Source organism: Tachyglossus aculeatus, chromosome 17 (genome assembly GCF_015852505.1).
Source record: "Tachyglossus aculeatus isolate mTacAcu1 chromosome 17, mTacAcu1.pri, whole genome shotgun sequence".
Classification (NCBI taxonomy): domain Eukaryota; kingdom Metazoa; phylum Chordata; class Mammalia; order Monotremata; family Tachyglossidae; genus Tachyglossus; species Tachyglossus aculeatus.
Window position 1 is genome coordinate 14,659,578 of NC_052082.1, and position 18,960 is coordinate 14,678,537.

Below are 18,960 nucleotides of genomic sequence, written 5' to 3' on the forward strand. Positions count from 1 at the left end.
GTACTAAGCACTTGGAAGAATACAGTGTAACAGAATTGTTTGGCACATTCCCTGTCCACAATGATCTTACAGTCTAGAGGATAATAATAATAATAATAATAATAATAATAATAATTTACCAAACACTGAGGCAAGTTTTGGGATTAATACAATATAAGCAGATTGCAGCTGGTGACTTCTGGAGTTGTGAAGCTGCGCTGGCTGGGTGGTGGGAGGCAGACTGTCATTTATTTCTCTTAATGTCTGTCTCCCCATCTAGGCTATAAGCTCATGGTGGGCAGGGAATGTGTCTGTTTATTGTCGCATTGTCCTCTTCCAAGCGCTTAGTACAGTGCTCTGCGTACAGTAAGCGATTAATAAATATGATGGATTGACTGACTGGGGAGAAGGGGTGGAACAGGGAGGCTCTTTAAAATAGCGTGAAGCAGCATGGCTCAGTAGAAAGAGCACGGGTTTTGGAGTCAGAGGTCACGGGTTCAAATGCCGGCTCCACCACTTGTCAGCTGTGTGACTTTGGGCAAGTCACTTAACTACTCTGGGCCTCAGTTCCCTCATCTATAAAATGGGAATTAAGACTGTGAGACCCTCGTGGGACCACCTCATCACCTTGTAACCTCCCCAGCGCTTAGAACAGTGCTGGGCACATAGTAAGTGCTTAATAAATGCCATCATTATCATTGTATCCCCCACAGCACTTAGAACAGTGCTTTGCACAAAGTAAACACTTACCAAATTCCATTATTGTTATTATTATTATTACTAAAACTCCCTTCTCCCTCCACAAAACGAATGGCTATCCCACAGTCTCTCCAGTGTAACATCCTATGTAATTGTCACATTGCTATTGATTTAGCAGTATGTTTGTTGCATTGGGATTTCAGTCAATTGGTGGTATTTTTGGAGGGCTTACAGTGTGCAGAGCACTGTACTAAGCACCTGGGAAAGAAGAGTGGCTCAGTGGAAAGAGCATGGGTTTGGGAGTCAGAGGTCTTGGGTTCTACTCCCGGCTCCGCCACTTGTCAGCTGTGTGACTTTTGGCAAGTCACTTAACTTCTCTATGCCTCAGTTACCTCATCTGTAAAAGGGAGATTAAGACTGTGAGCCCTAAGCGGGACAACCTCATAACCTTGTATCTACCCCAGTGCTTGGCACAAACTAATCACTTAAATATCATCATTATTATTATTATTGTTGTTTTATAACAAAGTTGGTAGACACCATCCCTGCCCACAATGAGCTTACAGTTTAAAGGGGTGAGACAGACATTAAAAAAAATTACAGCTAGAGGAAATGGTAGCGTATAAGGATATGTACATAAGTGCTGTGGGGCTGGAGGGAATTTACCTTAAAATTTCCCCAGCCCAACACCTCGCCTTCCTTTCAGCCCACGAACAGATTGTTTTGAAGGAGAATGAGAGCCATCCTTCCATCTCGGTGCATCTTTCTCTCCATTGGTTTTAACAACGAACCTCACTGTCCTTTTCTTCCCAACGCTCGGTACGCTAAAACGACTTGTCCGTCTGACTCTGACACTTCCGTGGTCAGTTTCCTGCTTGGGTCTGTGTGGACATAACTTTGTAGGAGGGTCATGGGGCGAAAGAAATGTCACCTGGCGAAAAGAGCCAGGGCATGGGAATCAGAGGACCTGACTTCCAATCCCACTTGCCTGCTGTGTGGCCTTGGGCAAGTCACTTCTCTGTGCCTCAGGTTCTTCATTGTAAAATGTGGGTTAAATTACCGTTCTCCTCCCCTGTAGATCATGGGACCCATCAGTCACTGAGCCAATTATATTTATTGAGCACTGACTGTGTGCAGAGCACTGTACTAAGCCCTTGGGAGAGTAAAATGGAACAACAAACAGACACATTCCGGGCCCACAACGACAGGGACTGTGTCCAATTGGATCATCTTGTAATAATAATAATAATAATAATGGTATTTGTTAAGTGCTTATGCAAAGCACTGTTCTAAATGCTGGGGGGATATAAGGTGATCAGGTTGTCCCATGTGGGGCTCACAGTCTTCATCCCCATTTTACAGATGAGGTAACTGAGGCCCAGAGAAGTGAAGTGACTTGCCCATAGTCACACAGCCGATAAGTGGCAGAGTAGGGATTAGAACCCGTGACCTCTGACTCCCAAGCCCGGGCTCTTTCCACTGAGCCACACTGCTTCTCTTCTGCCTCTCTGTATCTATCCTGGTGCTTAGTACAGTGTTTGACACACAGCAAGAACTTAACAAATACTATTATTATTATTATTATTATTATCATCATAGTCATTATTATTGCTGTTTTATCCTTTGCTTATTACCTTCACAACATTCAGGGCAGCTTCCTTTGGTCTAAGTCTCCTCAACCGGCTGATCTGTGGCCCCTCTGTGATTGGCCATTGGTGGACCCAGTCAGTCAGAGAATGGTATTTATTGAGCACTTACTGTTTGCTGAGCACTGTACTAAGCACTTGGAAGAGTACACCATAGCAATAAACAGACACATTCCCTGCCCACAATGAGCTTACAGTGTAGAGGGGGAGGCAGATGTTAGCATAAATAAATAAATTTCAGTTATGGATATAAGTGCTGTGGGCCTGCGTTGGAGGATGAATAATAATAATACTTATTGTGGTATTTGTTAAGCACTTACTATGTGCCAGGCCCTGTACTAAGCACTGGCGAGCAAGTCAGGGCAATGGAACTGAGGGACCAGCCTAAGGAAGGCATGGACATTGCTCAGATGGCAAAGACATTCCAAAGCAGAAATTAGTTAGATTAGTCCACATCATTCATTCATTCAATCGTATTTATTGAGCGCTTACTGTGTGCAGAGCACTGTACTAAGCGCTTGGGAAGTACAAATCGGCAACATATAGAGACAGTCCCTACCCATCAGTGGGCTCACAGGCTAGAAGGGGGGAGACAGACAACAAAACAAAACAACATCACTTTTAAGTCGTTTAAGTGGCATCACTTCCTCGTTCACAGAACTCATTCCTTTATGGAAGACCAAACAGACGGCGCTCCTCCATCCCATGAAAAGCAGTTAGCAAAGTGAATTCCCTCCAGTGCCCTCTCTCCCTGGAAGTTTCAGAAGCTGCTGCTTGTTTGGGTAGCTTAGATGGTAGCCCCTTTCCCACTCCCCGCCCCAGAGACTTGGTCACATTACCCCCTTCTCACCAAAATCCCTCCTAGGAGAGAGCTTCAGGCCACCTGGCTGATTCTAGGACACAGGAAAGGAGCATTTCAGTAAATCAAACCTGTTGTACTCTCCCAAGCGATTAGTACAGTAAGCGCTTCACACAGTAAGTGCTCAATAAATACCACTGATTAATTGATTGCGTGCATGCATGAATTCAGATGGGCAGAACACTTGACTACGAGCACAGGTGACTTGCCCAAGGTCACCCAGCAGGCAAGTGACAGAGCCAGGATTAAATATCTACCCAGCGCTTAGCACGGTGCTTGGCGCGTAGTAAGCTCTTAACAAATACCGCAATTCTCCCAGGACTGCCTGTCTCCCAGCATAGGGGACTTGCAAAAGGCGGGAACGGCCGGGTTAATGGATTTTCTGTGACTGTCTTTCCAGAGCGGAAATAGAATTCTGTGCTCCATCCTCTTGGGTCACGCCCGGAGCCCATCCATAATAAACTCCGATGACGAGAACGGGAAGACGTGCATGCACATCGCGGCTGCAGGCGGTTACAGTGACATCATTGCAGAACTGGCCAGAGTCCCCCAGTGCAACGCACAGGCCCTGGACGTGGATGACAGGTAGCCATGGAAACCGCGGACCCACTGGTCCCTAAACCCCAGGGCCTAGTTGTGGAAGCCTGGGAAAGGCTATTATCTAAGAATCAGTTGTATTTATTGAACGCTTTTTGTGTGCAAAACACTCTACTAAATGCTTGTGAGAGTACAGTGCAACAGAGGTGGTAAACATAAGAATAAGAATAATGGTACTTGTTAAGAGTTTACTAGGTGCCAAGCACTGGGATAGATAGAAGAAGGCTTCAGGGCAGAGTCGGGGATGGTGGGGACTGGGCCCAGGCTGGGGAGAGAACACCGGTGGGATGGGGGCTCAGAAGGACGTCCCCCACAAAACAGTCCCAACCTTGACTGTTTTATCTGCTCGCTCTCTCAATGTGGGTCTCCTCAGTCTTCAGGGTTGCTCTCCTTCTTGGAGACCCCAAATAGGTTGCACCCCCTTTTTGGTTCCCAGACTGAGCCCCCCTTTCCCTCTGCTCCCCCTCCCCATCACCTCGACCCACCCCACACCACTTGTGCATAAATGTACATATCTCTAATTCTATTTATCTTATTAATGACGAGTATATAGTTATAATTCTATTGATATTGATGCTATCTGATGCCTGTTTACTTGTTTCAACATCTGTCTCACCCCTTCTAGACTGTGAGCCGGCTGTGGGCAGGGATTGCCTCTACCTGTTGTCGAATTGTACTTTCCAAGCACTTAGTACAGTGCTGTGCGCACAGTAAGTGCTCGATACAGTGCTCTGCACATAGTAAGCGCTCAATAAATACGATTGATTGATTGATTGATAAATACGATTGAATGAATGAATGAATAGAAGTTAATCAGGTTGGACAAAATCCCTGTCCCACTTGGGCTCACAATCTTAATCCCCATTTTACAGGTGAGGTAACTGAGGCCCAGAGAAGTTAAAAGTGACTTTCCCAGGGTCACAGAGCAGACATGTGGAGGAGCTGGGATTAGAACCCAGGTCCTCCTGGCTCCCAGGCCTGCCTTCAAGGAGCTTACAGTCCAGAGGGTGATGCAGACATTCATTTAAAGGAATAAGTAACAGATATGTACGTATGTTTTGTGGGGATAAGGATGGGGTGGATATAGGGATTGTCTCTATATGTTGCCAACTTGTACTTCCCAAGCACTTTGTACAGTGCTCTGCACACAGTAAGTGCTCAATAAATACAATTGAATGAATGAATGAATATCAAGTGTCCAAAGGTTACAGATCCAAGACCGTAGACTGCAGAAGGGAGAGGGAATTGGGGAAAAAGAGGGCTTAATCAGGGAAGGGGGTCAGTCAGTCAGTCAATCGTATTTATTGAGCGCTTACTGTGTGCAGAGCACTGTACTAAGCGCTTGGGAAGTACAAGTTGGCAACATATAGAGACAGTCCCTACCCAACAGTGGGCTCACAGTATAAAAGGGAGAGACAGAGAACAAAACCAAACATACTAATGAAATAAAATAAATAGAATAGATACGTACAAGTAAAATAGAGTAATAAATATGTACAAACATATAGAATAGAATAGATATGTACAAGTAAAATAAATAAATAAATAGAGTAACAAATATGTACAAACATATATACATATATACAGGTGCTGTGGGGAAGGGAAGGAGGTAAGATGCGGGGGATGGAGAGGGGGACGAGGGGGAGAGGAAGGAAGGGGCTCAGTCTGGGAAGGCCTCCTGGAGGAGGTGAGCTCTCACTCAGTAGGGTCCTGGAGGGTCTTTGAATATCAACCGGCTTTAGGGCCAGGAAAACTTCTCCAACAGTTAGAAATGATGCATTTCAGCAACTTCCAGGGCAGGAGAAAAGAGGGATCTGAGGGTCAAACGGTCTGGATTCTGGGGATCATGTCAGATTTTCCATTCTTTCCTAACCAGGGAACAGAAACCTTTTTAGCATTCCCCGGGTGTTTCCTGCAGTCAGCTTGCTTACGCATTTAATGGATTCCGTCAAATCAGAAAACACTCGATTGTTCATGGAAGCTTGGTAGGGGAGGGCTGCATAAGCACTTGACTCATGTGGACCTTGCCCTTCTGTTCCCATCCATCCACTTGGCGAAAGGAAAGTGATTCCCTTTGATGCGGACCAACCAGAGAACATTTTTCCATGGTGTGTAGGCAAGAAGCAGCATAGCCTAGCGGATAGAGCATGGGCTTGGGAGTCAGAAGGACCTGAGTTCTAATCCTGGCTCCTCCACTTGTCTGCTCTGTGCTCTAGGGCAAATCACTTCAAGTCTCTGGGCCTCAGTTACCTCATCTATAAAATGGTGATTAGGACTGTGAGCCCCATTTGGAACAGGGACTGTGTCCTACCTGATTAGCGAGTATTATCCCAGCGCTTAGTAGGTGACTTTGGGCAGGTCACTTCACTTCTCCGGGCCTCAGTTACCTCATCTGTAAAATTGGGACTAAGACTGTGAGCCCCACGTGGGACAACCTGATCACCTTGTATAAAACCCAGCACTTAGAACAGTGTTTTGCACATAGTAAGTGCTTAACAAACACCATCATTATTATTAGTATTATCATTATTACAGTGCCTGGCACATAGTAAGTGCTTAATAAACACCACAAAATAAAAAAAAGAACAAGGCAGAGCAGGAGGAAGAAGGATGCTGGGAACCAAAGCTTTTCTGCATTTGGAGCTGCTTGGGGGCCACATTTGTGCCCATGTTGGCTCGTTGTGGGCAGGGAATGGATCTGTTATATTGTTCTGTTGTGCTCTCCCAAGCGCTTAGTACAGTGCTCTACACACAGTAAGCAGTCAATACGATTGACTTGCTGACTGATTAATGTGGATGGGAACTCTGTATGACCTGATTAACTTCTGTCTATCCCAGCACTCAGAACAGTGCTTGACACACTGTAAGAGCTTAACAAATGTCATGAAAACAAAAAAAAACCAAAACAGGTACTGTGTCCAACCTGCTTAGCATTTATATACCCCAGTGCATAGTACAGTGCCTGGCACATAGTAAGCACTTACCAAATATCATAAAAAAGCAGATGGAAAGATAATCGCTTGGCCAGTGCCTCGGTGTTCACGGCCCACACAGGTGCAGTTTTCTTTTTTCTTCTTCTGCTCCTGCTCTCCGTAGTCAGGACAGCTCAGATCTGTGGAAGAGTCCCAGGGAAGGAATGGAGGTGGGATTTTTGGATGAGGGAATTTCCTAAAAGTCTGCCAGCTCCATCCTGGAAGACAGAGGCGGGTCGGTCCACACAACCAGCCACAGCATCTCACAATTACCACCTTTCCTGGGGCTTCTGGTTTCAGGCTCCTGTTTGCATCTTGCTGGGTATAACAGGCCATCATCATCATCATCAGTCGTATTTATTGAGCGCTTACTATGTGCAGAGCACTGTACTAAGCGCTTGGGAAGTACAAATTGGCAACATATAGAGACAGTCCCTACCCAACAGTAGGCTCACAGTCTAAAAGGGGAAGGCCAGCTGGGTTGCCTTCCCAGAAATCTAAGTGGGGCTTAGAAGATTGAAATGCCACTCCCTGGCTGATCCCCTCACCCCACTTCCTTTCACTCATTCGTTCATTCAATCGTATTTATTAAGCGCTTACTGTGTGCACAGCACTGTACTAAGCGCTTGGGAAAGTACAATCCAGCAATAAACAGTGACATTCCCCACCTTCAGTGAGCTCACAGTCTAGAGGGGGGAACCAGACGTCAATTCAAACGTAATGAAATTACAGATAAATAAGTGCTGTGGGGCTGGGAGGTGGGGAAGAGCAAAGGGAGCAAGTTAGGGTGACGCAGACGGGAGTGGGAGATGTGGAAAAGTGGGGCTTAGTCCGGGAAGGCCTCTTGGAGGAGATGGGCCTCCAGTAAGGTTTTGAAGGTGGGGAGTGTAGTTGTCGGTCGGATTTGAGGAGGGAGGGCGTTCCAGACCAGAGGCAGGATGTAGGCGAGATGGAGGCACAGTGAGAAGGTTACCACTAGAAGAGTAAAGTATGTTCACCACCTTATCCTGACTCTAGTTTTCATTGTTTCCTCCTGCAGGACCCCTCTGCATTGGGCAGCAGCAGCGGGCCGGGCTGACTGTGTCCAGACCTTATTGCAGTTGGGCGTGGACAGCAGCCCCCGCGACACAAGCGAAAACACCCCTCTGGCCTACGCGCTGTTCTGCGGACACACGGCCTGCGTCAGACTACTTTCCCAGGAGAGCAGGTACCCAGCTCGTTCGGGGCAGGGCATCGGCCGTGCAGAGTCGATTATTATTCATTCAATCGTATTTATTAAGCACTTACTGTGTGCAAAGCACTGTACTAAGCTCTTGGGAGACTACAATATAACAATAAATGGACACATTCCATTTGTTTTTATGACATTTACAATTGCACGATTTGCCCCAGGGAGCAAATGGCTGGGAATGTTCCTCGGGCAGCTCGGGGGCTCCAGCCTGCTGAGCGCGGTTTCCACCCCTGCCCCGCCGGCTGCCCGGAACCCAAAAGCCACTGAGAGTGGAGAGAAAGCAAGATCTCTAAGCTGGCTGCTCATTCCGGGTCGTTGTCTATGGGCCGCTGGCTTGGGGAACCAGCGTGGCATAGTGGGAGTCATAAGGTCATGGGTTCTAATCCCAGCTCCACCACCTGTTTGCTGTGTGGCCTTGGGCAAGTTACTGCACTTCTCTGTGCCTCAGCTACTTCATCTGTAAAATGGGAATTGAGACTGTGAGCTCCATGTGGGACAGGAACTGTGACCAACCCAGCACTGGCCACGTCCTCCTCTCCTCTTCTCCCACTCCCTTCTGCGTCATCCTTACTTGATCCTTCATTCATCCTCCTTCCCATCCCCACAGCACATATTTTATTTTGTTAATATGTTTTGTTTTGTTGTCTGTCTCCCCCTTCTAGACTGTGAGCCCGCTGGTGGGTAGGGACTGTCTCTATGTGTTACCAACCTGTACTTCCCAAGCACTTAGTACAGTGCTCTGCACACAGTAAGCGCTCAATAAATACGATTGAATGAATGTGTATATATCTCTTTATACCTGTCATTTATTTATTTATGTATATTAATGTCTGTCTCCCCCCTCTAGACTGTGAGCTCACTGTGGGCAGGGAATGTGTCCGTTTATTGTTATATTGTACTCTCCCAAGAGTTTAGTACAGTGCTTTGCACACAGTAAGCACTTAATAAATACGATTGAATGAATGAATAATAATAATAATAGTAATGGCATTTAAGTGCTTACTACGTGCTAAGCACTGTTCTAAGCCCTGGGGGAGATACAAAGTAATCAGGTTGTCCCACATGGAGCTCACAGTCTTACTCCCCATTTTACAGATGAGGTAACTGAGACACAGAGAAGTTAAGTGACTTGTCCAAAGCCACACAGCTGACAAGTGGCAGAGGCGGGATTCGAACCCATGACCTCTGACTCCCAAGCCTGTGCTCTTTCCACTGAGCCACGCTGCTTCTCTTCATGCTGCTTCAGGAAAGAAAAAGTGAATCCCAGACCCCTGCTTCCCTTCCCCCAGCAAGACCAAATGGCATCAGCCCAGAATCTGGCTCCCAAAGGGCCGTGGAGCCCGGAAAGACACACCTGTAGCTTTAGGGTCCTGATCCCTTATTTCCATTTCATTCATTCATTCATTCAATCGTATTTATTGAGCACTTACTGTGTGCAGAGCACTGGACTAAACGCTTGGGAAGTACAAGTCGGCAACATATAGAGACGGTCCCTACCCAACAACGGGCTCACAGCCTAGAAGGGGGAAGCACTTATTCAGGGCTATTCACAGGAAATGGCCCATTTGTACCTAGGACAGTCCTTCCTCCTCCATTCCTCCCTCCCTGTGTCCAAACACAGAGCCTTTCATTCAATCGTATTTATTGAGCACTTACTGTGTGCAGAGCACTGTACTAAGCGCTTGGGAAGTACAAGTTGGCAACATATAGGGACGGTCCCTACCCAACAGTGGGCTCACAGTCTAGAAATAATAATAATGGCATTTATTAAGTGCTTACTATGTGCAAAGCACTGCTCTAAGCACTGGGGACATTACAAGGTGGTCAGGTTGTCCCACAGGGGGCTCACAGTCTTAATCCCCATTTTACAGATGAGGTAACTGAGGCACAGAGAGGTTAAGTGACTTGCCCAAAGTCACACAGCTGACAACTGGTGGTCGGGATTTGAACCCATGACCTCTGACTCCAAAGGCCGTGATCTTTCCACTGAGCCACGCTGCTTCTCTGTGTGTACCTTGTATGTACACGCACACAATTCCCAGCAGACACTCCCACGAAACCATATACGGGGGGGTATATGGTCCATGAACCATGAACGGTCGTTCATTCTCAGTCTCTTTTGCAGGCTCCTCCTCCCCCTCCCATCCCCTTACTGTGGGGGTTCCCCAAGGTTCAGTTCTTGGTCTCCTTCTGTTCTCGATCTACACTCACTCCCTTGGTGACCTCATTCGCTCCCACAGCTTCAACTGTCATCTCTACACTGATGACACCCAGATCTACATCTCCGCCCCTGCTCTCTCCCCCTCCCTCCAGGCTCGCATCTCCTCCTGCCTTCAGGACATCTCCATCTGGATGTCCGCCCGCCACCTAAAGCTCAACATGTCAAAGACTGAGCTCCTTGTCTTCCCTCCCAAACCTTGTCCTCTCCCTGACTTTCCCATCTCTGTTGACGGCACTACCATCCTTCCCATCTCACAAGCCCGCAACCTTGGTGTCATCCTCGACTCCGCTCTCTCATTCACCCCTCACATCCAAGCCGTCACCAAAACCTGCCGGTCTCAGCTCCGCAACATTGCCAAGATCCGCCCTTTCCTCTCCATCCAACCGCTACCCTGCTCGTTCAAGCTCTCATCCTGTCCCGTCTGGACTACTGCATCGGCCTTCTCTCTGATCTCCCATCCTCGTGTCTCTCTCCACTTCAATCCATACTTCACGCTGCTGCCCGGATTGTCTTTGTCCAGAAACGCTCTGGGCATGTTACTCCCCTCCTCAAAAATCTCCGGTGGCTACCAATCAATCTGCACATCAGGCAGAGACTCCTCACCCTGGGCTTCAAGGCTGTCCATCCCCTCGCCCCCTCCTACCTCACCTCCCTTCTCTCCTTCTCCAGCCCAGCCCGCACCCTCCGCTCCTCTGCCGTTAATCTCCTCACCATTAGGCCTCGTTCTCGCCTGTCCCGCCATCGACCCCCGGCCCACGTCATCCCCCGGGCCTGGAATGCCCTCCCTCTGCCCATCAGCCAAGCTAGCTCTCTTCCTCCCTTCAAGGCCCTACTGAGAACTCACCTCGTCCAGGAGGCCTTCCCAGACTGAGCCCCTTCCTTCCTCTCCCCCTCGTCCCCCTCTCCATCCCCCCGTCTTACCTCCTTCCCTTCCCCACAGCACCTGCATATATGTATATATGTTTGTACATATTTATTACTCTATTTATTTATTTTACTTGTACATATCTATTCTATTTATTTTATTTTGTTAGTATGTTTGGTTTTGTTCTCTGTCTCCCCCTTCTAGACTGTGAGCCCACTGTTGGGTAGGGACTGTCTCTATATGTTGCCAACTTGTACTTCCCAAGCGCTAAGTACAGTGCTCTGCACACAGTAAGCGCTCAATAAATACGATTGATTGATTGATTGATATACACTCTCTAGGCACAAACCCATCCAGACACACACACACAGACTCTCCCCTAGTCACCTACATTCATGCCCTTTCACCCACATATATACACACAAACACACCCAATTGCACTCACCCAGACACATCCACATCATTCACCCAAGGGGCAGGGTGTGGTGAACTGAGCCAGGAAATTGATAGGCTAATCCTGTTAGTGGATGTTTCCCAAATAATAATAATAATAATAATGGTATTTGTTACTATGTGCCAAGCACTGTTCTAAGCACTGGGGGGGTTACAAGGTAATCAGGTTGTCCCATGTGGGCTCACAGTCTTAATCCCCATTTTACAGCTGAGGGAACTGAGGCACAGAGAAATGGCTTTTGTTAAGCGCTTACTATGTGCGAATCACTGTTCTAAGCGCTGGGGAGAATACAAGGTGATCAGGTTGTCCCACGTGGGGCTCGTAGTCTTAATCCCCATTTTACAGATGAGGTAACTGAGGCACAGAGAAGTTCAGTGACTTGCCCAAAGTCACACAGCTGACAAGTGGAGGAGCTGGGATTAGAACCCATGACCTCTGACTCCCAAGCCTGTGCTCTTTCCTCTGAGCCATGCCGCTTCTCAAATACCCACTTTGGTTCCAGGCGTTCACTGTGCTACTGTGCTGGGAAGCAGGCATGGCCTAGTGGTCATGACCTGACCTGATCACCTTGTATCCCCCCAAGAGCTTAGAACAGTGCTTCACACATAGTAGAAGCAGCATGGCTCAGTGGAAAGAGCTCGGGCTTTGGAGTCGGGGGTCATGGGTTCAAATCCTGGCTCTGCCAGTTGTCAGCTGTGTGACCTTGGGCAAGTCACTTAACTTCTCTGTGCCTCAGTGGCCTCAACTGTAAATTGAGGATAAAGACTGTGAGCTGCACATGGGACAGCCTGATCACCTTGTAACCTCCCCAGCGCTTAGAACAGTGCTTTGCACATAGTAAGCACTTAATAAATGCCATCGTTATTAGTAGTAGTAAGCACTTAACAAATGCCATCATCATCATCATTTCTCTGGGCCTCAGTTACCTCAACTGTAAAAGGGGGATTGAGACTGTGAGCCCCATGTTGGGCAGGGGCTGGGTCCAACCTGATTTACTTGTATCCACCCAGCGCTTAACAAATGCTTGGCACATAGAAAGCACTTAACAAATGCCATGATTATTATTATTGCTATGGTTATTATTATTATTATTATTATTATTATTATTATTATTGTTGTTGTTGTTATTCTATTTTCCCCTAGGGGGCGCTAGTGTGTTGAGGTTTGACAGGCAGCTCTCCCATTAGATGAATGGATAGATGGATCACGTGGGGTTGGATGATAATAATAATAATAATAATAATAATAATAATAATAATAATAATAATAATAATAATATGGTATTTGTTAAGCGCTTACTATGTGTGAAGCACTGTTCCAAGCACTGGGGGGATACAAGGTGATCAGGTTGTCATCATCATCATCATCATCAATCGTATTTATTGAGTGCTTACTATGTGCAGAGCGCTGTACTAAGCGCTTGGGAAGTACAAATTGGCAACATTGTCCACGTGGGGCTCACAGTCCAATACCAGCCCTGCCACTTCTCTGCTGTGTGTGACCTTGGGCAAGTCACTTAACTGCTCTGGGCCTCAGTTACCTCATCTGTAAAATGGGGATTAAGACTGTGGGCCCCGTGGGGGACAGGGACTGCGTTCAACCTGATTAGCTCTTAGTATAGTGCCTGGCACATAGTAAGCACTTAACAAATAAGCTCATTGTGTGCAGGGAATGTTTCTGTTTATTATATTGTGGTCTCCCAAGCACTTAGTATAGTTCTTTGCACACAGTAAATGCTCAATAAATATGAGACTGTGAGCCCACTGTTGGGTAGGGACTGTCTCTATATGTTGCCAACTTGTACTTCCCAAGCGCTTAGTACAGTGCTCTGCACACAGTAAGCACTCAAATATGATTGATGATGATGAGAAGCAGTGTGGCTCAGTGGACAGAGCACGGGCTTTGGAGTCAGAGGTCATGGGTTCCAATCCCAGCTCCGCCTCATGTCTGCTGTGTGACCTTGGGCAAGTCACTTAACTTCTCGGAGCCTCGGTTACCTCATCTGTAAAATGGGGATGATGACTGTGAGCCCCATGCGGGACAACCTGATCACCTTGTATCCCCCCAGCACTTAGAACAGTGCTTTACACATAGTAAGCGCTTAACAAATGCCATTATTATTATTATTATTATTGTTATTATGATTGAATGAATGAAACACCATTTTTTAAAAAAAGCATTAAACAAATACCATTTAAAAAAGGTTGTTAACCTCCTTCTCACAGTTGAGGAAACTGAGGTGCAGAGAAGTGAAGTGCCTTGCCCAAGGTCACCGAGCCAGCAAATGGTAGAGCCGGAATTAGAATTCAGGTCCTCTACCTCCCAAGCCCATGTAACCAGGCCAGCTGTGCTTGGGATGGAGGAATGGATGGATGGATAGATAGATACTAGATATATAGATGATAGATAGATAGATAGATAGATACTAGATAGATAGATAGATAGATAGATAGATCAATAGATGATAGATAGATGCAGCGTGGCTCTGTGGAAAGAGCCCGGGCTTTGGAGTCAGAGGTCATGGGTTCAAGTCCCGGCTCTGCCAACTGTCAGCTGTGTGACTTTGGGCAAGTCACTTCACTTCTCTGGGCCTCAGTTCCCTCGTCTGTAAAATGGGGATTAAAACCATGAGCCCCCCATGGGAAAACCTGATCACCTTGTAACCTCCCCAGCACTTAGAACGGCGCTTTGCACACAGTAAGTGCTTAACAAATGCCATCATCATTATTATTGTAGATAGATAGATAGATAGATAGGTGATTGGGGATTTAACAGACAGGACTAGCCCAGCCCAAGACCATCAGAGGGAAAGAGCAGAGCCAACCTGGAGATTCAGAGCGGCCGGGGCTGCCTCCACCCCGGTCTGTGCTCACCGGTTTGTCCTTTCGTTTCTGCTAGGCCCGAACCATCTTGTCCCCTTCCTCCCGCCTGCCCGGGAGTCCTGAGAAAGGAAGGGCGGTTCAGTGTGCTCAACCACATCTTCTGCAAAAGGAAGAAAGGGGAGCAGAGGAGCCGTGGAGACGGCCGCAGCAGGCGCAAGCCCCAGGACACGTCGGAGGTCGACGACATCATCACGACGTTCGACTGCATCATGGACCCCGGCTGCGGCGAGCCTCCCCTCGAGCGTAGGGCCGCAGCGGCCGTGGGGCCGCGGCCCCCAGAAACCCACAAGTACCTGCCCCCGCCAGAAAAACCACGTCTGGACGGCGGACGGCTCCCACCCCTCAAGGTCCCAGGCCTCCCACCCATCTCTCTGGGCCTGGCCTCCCCCGCTGCCAGGCCAGGCTGGGGCCCAGCGGCGGATGCCGCTCCATCCAAAATTCCAAGGGGCAAGAGCGGAGAACGGCTATTCCTGGATCCCAGGACCACCCTCCCCCTGGCGCTAGGGAAGCCCGGGAGCTGTGCCGCGCCCCGGCTCTTCTCCTGGACGGCGAGTCCTGCCAACGGAGAGCCAGAGGGCTTCCCGGAGGACAGGCCCGGACCCAGGGACCGCCTCGGTCTGCCCCACCTGCCGCGCCTGCCCAGCCCTCTTCCCGGTAATGTGCTGGCGGGCTCCAGGCACTGGAAATGCTGAAAGGGTAAAGTGGGAGAAGCCAGAAAGGGACAGGAGATGGGGAGTATTGGGTGATGGGCGGGGGAAGGGGGAATGTCTCCCTGCAGCCCCCTTTCCCCCTTTTAGACTGTGAGCCCACCGTTGGGTAGGGCCTGTCTCTACATGTTGCCAATTTGTACTTCCCAAGCGCTTAGTACAGTGCTCTGCACATAGTAAGCGCTCAATAAATACGATTGATTGATTGATTGCAGCCAGGAGAAAGGGATCCCCTGCCAATCAATCAATTAGCAGCACTTCTTGATTACCCACAGGAGGCATCTCTTCTACCACATAGTACCACCAGATCTCTTCTACCAAGATCCGGGCCATACACATGTACTACTACTACTACTACTAATAATGATGACATTTGTTAAGCGCTTACTACGTGCAAAGCACTGTTCTAAGCGCTGAGGGGGATACAGGGTGATCAGGTTGTCCCACGGGGGGCTCACAGTCTTAATCCCCATTTTACAGATGAGGGAACTGAGGCTCAGAGAAGTTAAGTGACTTGCCCAAGGTCGCACAGCAAACGTGTGGCAGAGCTGGGATTCGAACCTATGACCTCTGACTCCAAAGCCCATGCTCATTCCATCATCAATCATCAATCATCATCAATCGTATTTATTGAGCGCTTACTATGTGCAGAGCACTGTACTAAGCGCTTGGGAAGTACAAATTGGCAACATATAGAGACAGTCCCTACCCAACAGTGGGCTCACAGTCTAAAAGGGGGAGACAGAGAACAAAACCAAACATACTAACAAAATAAAATAAATAGAATAGATAAACACCAGTAAACTAAATAAATAAATAAATAGAGTAATAAATATGTACAAACATATATACAGGTGCTGTGGGGAAGGGAAGGAGGTAAGATGGGGGGATGGAGAGGGGGAATTCCACTGAGCCACGCTGCTTCTCGCTTCTGGCCCCTTGTGTAGTTCCACCTGTAACACAGGCAAGAGAAGCAGCGTGGCCTAGTAGATAGAGCACGGGCCTGGGATTCGGAAGGTCATGAGTTCTAATCTCGGCTCTGCACTTGCCTGTTGTGTGTCCTTGGGCAAGTCGCTGCGTTTCTCTGGGCCTCAGTTACCTCATCTGTAAAATGGGGAATGAGACTGTGAGCCCCACGTGGAACAGGGACTGTGTGCAACCTGATTTGTTTGTGTCCACTCCAGCAGTGTCTGGCTCATAGTAAGCGCTAACAAATACCATTATTATAAGGCCCCAAACAATGACCTTCTAGAATGTAGACTGTCTCCTGACATCAAAGCTATGCTTGCCTTAAAATGGGCGGGTTATTTGAGAAGAATGAGTGACAGCAGGATTTTCCCAGACAGCAGGGGCCCGAAGAGCTGAAATAGGGAAACTGAAAGCAAGGAGGGAAGAGGAAACATTTTAAGGATGCAATAAAAGAAACCCCAGATAGTGCTGTTTCGCAGTTGAAAACTCGGAGTCAATTGCTGAGGACAGGGAAAGGGTCTGTTACATTGTTGCCAACTTGTACTTCCCAAGCACTTAGTACAGTGCTCTGCACACAGTAAGCACTCAATAAATATGACTGATGATGATGATTGTTGTGTTGTACTCTCCCAAGAACTTATTATAGTGCCCTGCACACAGTAAGCACTCATTAAATATGGTGGATTGATTGATCATTCATTCATTCATTCAATCGTATTTATTGAGCGCTTACTGTGCGCAGAGCACTGTACTAAGCGCTTGGGAAGTACAAGTTGGCAACATATAGAGATGGTCCCTACCCAACAGTGGGCTCACAGTCTAGAAGGGGGACCAGTGGACAGACCTGCATGGCACAATGATGATGATGATGGCATTTATTCAGCTCTTACTATGTGCAAAGCACTGTTCTAAGCACTGGGGAGATTACAGGGTGATCTGTGAGCCTGCTGTTGGGTAGGGACCGTCTCTATATGTTGCAAACGTGTACTTCCCAAGCGCTTAGTACAGTGCTCTGCACACAGTAAGCACTCAATAAATACGGTTGAATGAATTAGGTTGTCCCACGGGGGCCTCACAGTCTTCATCCCCATTTTATTCATTCCATTCAATCGTATTTATTGAGCGCTTACTGTGTGCAGAGCACTGTACTAAGCACTTGGGAAGTACAAGTTGGTAACATATAGCGACGGTCCCTACCCAGCAGCGGGCTCACAATCTAGAAGGACCTTATTTTACAGATGAGGTAACTGAGGCCCAGAGAAGGTGACTTGCCCAAAGTCACAAAGCTGACAATTGGCGGAGCCGGGATTTGAACCCATGACCTCTGACTCCCAAGCCCCGGCTCTTTCCACTGAGCCACGCGGCTTCTCAACGCCATCATCAAGGGAGCGGCTCTCTTTGAGCAAAAACTTTGCATGGAAAGAGAAATGAGGAGGCAAAATAGAAGACAGAATCAGTCTCACGGAGACGGGCACAAAGCAATGTACAATTAGAAAGGGAAAATCATTGAGAAGATGGGTCAGGGAATAAAGACCTGTTTAAGTAGTAGAGACGTGAGCAGGATACCATTTCAGGAAGGTGATTCAGGCTGGTGAGTGGAGAGTAAAGCGAAAAGGAAAGCAGAAGGAGGAAGAAACCCATGAGGAGATTAAAACAGTAATCAATCAACCCGTTGATGGTATTTATTGAGTACTTACTGTGTGCAGAGTGCTGTACTAAGCTCTTGGGAAAGTACAGTATAATGGAGTTGGTAATCTAATCAAGAATTTGTTTCGTTGTCTGCCTCCCCCCCCAGACTGTGAGCCCTTTGTTGGGTAGGAACCGTTTCTATATGTGACCAACTTGCACTTCCCAAGCGCTTAGTACAGTGCTCTGCACACAGTAAGCACTCAATAAATACGATTGAATGAATGAACTGAGGGGTTAGCAGCAGGATCGTCTAATGGGAAGTGCACGGGCCTGAGATTCAGAGGACCTGGTTCTAATCCCAGCTCCACCACTTATCTTCTGTGAGACCTTGGGTGAGTCCCTTCACTTGTCTGTGTCTGTTTCCTCATCTGTAAAATGACAGTTCAGTCCTACTCACACCTACTTAGAGTATGAACTTAGAGTATATGGGTATGGGGCAGGAATTATCTTCTACATGTTGCCAACTTGGACTTCCCAAGCGCTTAGTACAGTGCTCTGCACACAGTAAGTGCTCAATAAATACGATTGATTGATTGATTGATTCTATCTACCCCAGTGATTAGTACAGTGCTTGGCACTAAACAACACTTCACAAGGACCATTAAAAATCAATCATATTTATTGAGCACTTACTGTATGTGGAGCATTGTGTTAAGCACTTGGGAGAGTATGGATAACAGTGCACTAAACGTGGCTCAGTGGAAAGAGCCCGGGCTTTGGAGTCGGAGGTCATGGGTTCAAATCCCGCTCCACCACAAGTCTGCTGTGTGACCTTGGGCAAGTCACTTAACTTCTCGGAGCCTCAGTTACCTCATCTGTAAAAATGGGGATTAAGACTGTGAGCCCCACGTGGGACAACTTGATCACATTGTATCCCCCCCCCAGCGCTTAGAACAGTGCTTTGCACATAGTAAGCGCTTAACAAATGCCATCATTATTATGATTATTATTATTCTCGGAGCCTCAGTTCCCTCATCTGTAAAATGGGGATGATGACTGTAAGCCCCACGCGGGACAACCTGATCACCTTGTATCCCCCCAGCGCTTAGAACAGTGCTTTGCACATAGTAAGCGCTTAACAAATGCCATCGTTATTATTATTATTATTATTAAATGCTCCGGAGAGCACACTGCAACAGAATTAGCAGATACGTTCCCTGCCCATAACGAGCTTACAGTCTAGGGGGGGA

General features: G+C 47.6%; 1 protein-coding gene across 2 annotated transcripts in view; it reads left to right on the forward strand.

The window, feature by feature from the left end:
- ANKRD55 (ankyrin repeat domain 55) overlaps nucleotides 1-18,960 on the forward strand; it is a 102,191-nt gene that overhangs the window by 72,825 nt on the left and 10,406 nt on the right. For both annotated transcript variants that reach the window (XM_038759567.1, XM_038759566.1), the window contains exons 7-9: nucleotides 3,584-3,768; nucleotides 7,792-7,959; nucleotides 14,422-15,059. In XM_038759567.1, coding sequence (XP_038615495.1) covers nucleotides 3,584-3,768; nucleotides 7,792-7,959; nucleotides 14,422-15,059 — 991 coding nt within the window. The remainder of the gene's footprint in view (nucleotides 1-3,583; nucleotides 3,769-7,791; nucleotides 7,960-14,421; nucleotides 15,060-18,960) is intronic.